We start from the raw sequence: 3,594 nt of genomic DNA, 5'->3' as shown, positions 1-3,594 counted from the left end.
CATGCAGTACCCACACTGCGCGGAGGTTGTAGATGTGGATATGGGAATTTATAATTGGAAAAAGTTGACGGATGTAACATTTTATAAAAATAAATTATCGATTTTAATTATTTTACACAAACATGTTGAGATAACAGAGCTACAAGTCACACCACTTTTTGTTCAAAAATAAATCTAACTGCAAAACAAAATTGAAAGTTCATGTACCCTGTGAGATATTAAATGGGTCTATAGCGAGTGGGGGAAAACTCGGCAACGCATGGAGACTCTCCTGCCCCTTTCCTCGCTGGCCTAGATTAGGAGAAAGTATTTCTACTGATTGTGGAGTCTAGGACTAAGGGCCATAGTTTAAAAAAAAAGAGCCAGACCTTTCAGGAATAAATTTGGAAACACTTCATGGAAAAGGTGGTAGAAGTTTGGAACTCTCTTCCGCAAACCGCAATTGATTTGGATCAATTGTTAATTTAAAATCTGAGATTGATAGATTTTTGTTAACCAAAGGTATTAAGAGATGTGGGATAAAAGCGGGTATATGGAGTTAGGCCACAGATCAGCCATGATCTCATTGAATGACAACAAATTTGAGGAGCTAAATGGTCTCCTCCTATTCCTATGTCGCTGTGGACTGAGGGATATGCAGTGACATTTTCAACTGACTGTAATAACAGTGCAAAAAGGGCCTTTGGATTCATCTTCTGGAATGCATCATGTGATCTGCCTGATCACATCATTAACATCTGCAAGACATATTTTTAATATGTACATTCTTCTACCATTTCTAACACTAACCCCCATATTGTCTGGGAAATGGCATTAGAATATGATTAGTACAGTTTGAAAACGGTATATCTAAAGTATTTAATGCTTGAGGTCCCATATACTACCAAACTCTGTGATTATTCAAAGCCGATTCTCAGTGATTGTGAAATCTGGATTCAGTGTTTTCTCAGATCTGGGGTACAGTTCCACATGAAATTAAGAGCTAGGCCTTTCAACGGGTGATGTCAGGAAGCTCAAAGGGTGGTGGAAATCTGGAACTTTCCCCCCTCCCCCCAGAAAGCTGTTGAGGTTGGGGAGAGGGGGAGGAGTAGAAGGGGAGGGGGCCAATTGAAATTTCTAAATTGAGATTGGTAGATTTTTTTTGTTAGGCAAGAGTATTAAGGGTTCTGGAAGCAAGGTGGATCAGCCGTGATCTAATTGAATAGCAGAACAGGCTCAAGGACTAAATGGCCTCCTGTGCTGGCTTCACCAACTGGGCTATTTAGGAGCTAACTCCCACTTTTCAAGCAAACTAAAAAATGGATAAAAAGACAGAACTAAACAAAATGTTAACTTTTTAATAAGAATTATTAATTGTAACAACTTAATTTTTTTAAAAGGGGTACAATTGGTCTATAGCATCAACTGGAGTTATATAAAATGTTTCATTTACTACAGTGTTTTTAAAAAATCAAAAATATATTGTACCCTTATCGCTCTTGAGAATGCTGTAAAATATATAATATACATCCATATTTACACTTATTTTTCATATATATGCTCTAGTACATCTCAGACTATCTGAATGATGCCAATGAGCGTATTGCATTTGTTACTGTCCTGTACGGAATACAATTTGGAGAAAAGGCTGGTGGGAATGCAATCTTGGGAATGGAGAAAAAGTGGTTCTCTGTTTGGGGAAAAGAGCTTTATTTTTACATGCAGCTCCTTAATTGGCGGGGTTGATAGTAGAATTTCGAGCCTATCATTTAAAGTCTGCCAGTTTAACATCCCAATAATCCACTACAGATTAAAATGCTGGACCCTTGATGACATTGCAGCTTTAATCTTTCTGTGAGGATATCATTGTGTGTCAACTGAAATGGAGTTGACCTGACCGTCGGTGTCTGTGGGACAGCTGACTGGAAAAGGCCCGATATGACTTGCAGCAACGCTTCTTTGCCAAAGAAGGGATGTCACCAGACCACACAGACTGCGGGGCACCATTACATGGCCAGCTCCTTGACCTTTGCAAACTTGAGTTTTGGTGGAGTCATCCGCGTGCTTTTCAAGGGATCATCAGCATTCCTGCTGATTTTGTACAAGTCGATTGCATGTACAGTCACAAACATCAGCCAGAAAATGTGCGAAATCAGGCGCATGGTGAGCCCAAACCATTCCAGCGCTCGCACACTATCTGGGAGCTCAACCTGATAAGGCAATGCGGTAGCCAGGAAGCAAATCTGTGCAAGCTCATAAATGAATATCCAAATGATGTAGCCTCCTACGCCCCAGAATTTCTCCTTCCAGATAGATAGGAACAAGAGAAAAACTGCAATGAAGGTCATACAGATAAAAGCAATTGATCCGATGCAGAATAATTGACTGGAATATCGATTTGTGCTATTATTTGCGGAGCCGGCATTTGTCATGGTCTTGAAATGACGCAAATGCCCTACTTCAAAGATGAGCTGCATGATGGATACCATCAACATGAACAGTCCAGCCACAATAGTCCCTTCTTTGGCGTTCAACCCACACACTTCTCCAGCTACCAGTCTTTTCAATTTGACGCGGAAGCTATGAAAGGTCAGCATTTCGTTTCTTGGTGCTGTACATCCTTCTGAAAGTTGAGGGGCTTCTTTTTTTCAGCAAATTGGAACACGAGGCAAGACAAATAGTTCACTGCAACAAATTTTACAACAAATATATTATCGCGATTTCCTTTTCCCTGGTTTCTCCAGATCTAGAACAAATCCAAACTGGCGCAAATTCTGCAACCCCACCTTTTAATTATTGCCCTGTTGCACCATGTCATGTAGCCACCAAAACTGACTCAATTTGCTTTAAGCAGTTGTTAAAATTATTGGTGTTACAACGAATAAAATATTCAAGTAGCTTGGGTGATGGTCCCCTCTATGGACAGCCATATGGCCATCTGTGAAACCAGAAAAGGCTGAGGCTCTTTCCTTTTGCAATGAGAAGACTGTGAGGTGCCCTGGTCTTTAAAATTATGAAGACGTTTACTAGGGTAGATGTAGAATAGATGTTTCCACTTGTGTGGGGGGTGGGAAGGGAGTCCAAATACAAGATAATCACTAATAAATCCAATAGGGAATACAGGAGAAACTTCTTTACCCAAAGAGTGGTGAGAATGTGAAACTAGCTACCACAAGGAGGAGTTGACATGAATAGCTTAGAGGTATTTAAGGGGAAGCTAGATGAGTACATGAGGGAGAAAGGAATAGAGGGTTATATTAATAAGGGGAGATGAAATAGGATGGGAGGAGGCTCGTGTGGATGATAAACACCAGCACAGACCAATTGGGCTGAATGGCCTGTTTCTGTGTTGTAATTATCCCTGCAGCAACCTTCAGTAGAGGGGAAGAAAAATATAGGAAAAACAAAACTTGGTGATGCCAGCTGTTAGAAAAGAAACACATCTTTTGGAGACATCTTTTCTGCATAATGCACATCGCAGGGCTGATATTGAACATTTACTAGTCTGAGGAGTTACTAAACTGAAAAACAAATCGTGAAGATCCAGAGAATCTACAAAAAGTCCATTAATCTCCCAAACTATGAATACTTCAGCTAAACCCAAAACCTATTATT

General features: G+C 40.2%; 1 protein-coding gene across 1 annotated transcript; it reads right to left on the bottom strand.

The window, feature by feature from the left end:
* Positions 1–1,985: 1,985 nt before the first annotated feature.
* On the bottom strand, positions 1,986–2,576 carry LOC137357335 (transmembrane protein 217-like). The gene has a single exon (XM_068023590.1). It carries the CDS (start codon positions 2,574–2,576, stop codon positions 1,986–1,988), a length of 591 nt encoding a protein of 196 aa, XP_067879691.1.
* Positions 2,577–3,594: the final 1,018 nt, after the last annotated feature.

This window comes from Heterodontus francisci, chromosome 48 (assembly GCF_036365525.1).
Source record: "Heterodontus francisci isolate sHetFra1 chromosome 48, sHetFra1.hap1, whole genome shotgun sequence".
In the NCBI taxonomy this organism is placed as follows: Eukaryota; Metazoa; Chordata; class Chondrichthyes; order Heterodontiformes; family Heterodontidae; genus Heterodontus; species Heterodontus francisci.
Note: the sequence above shows the minus strand (reverse complement) of the source record. Positions and strands in the feature narration are given on the sequence as shown.

Bases quoted from the DNA above. Each gene is read 5' to 3' on its own strand.
- LOC137357335 (XM_068023590.1), bottom strand. From the start codon at position 2,576: ATGCTGACCTTTCATAGCTTCCGCGTCAAATTGAAAAGACTGGTAGCT.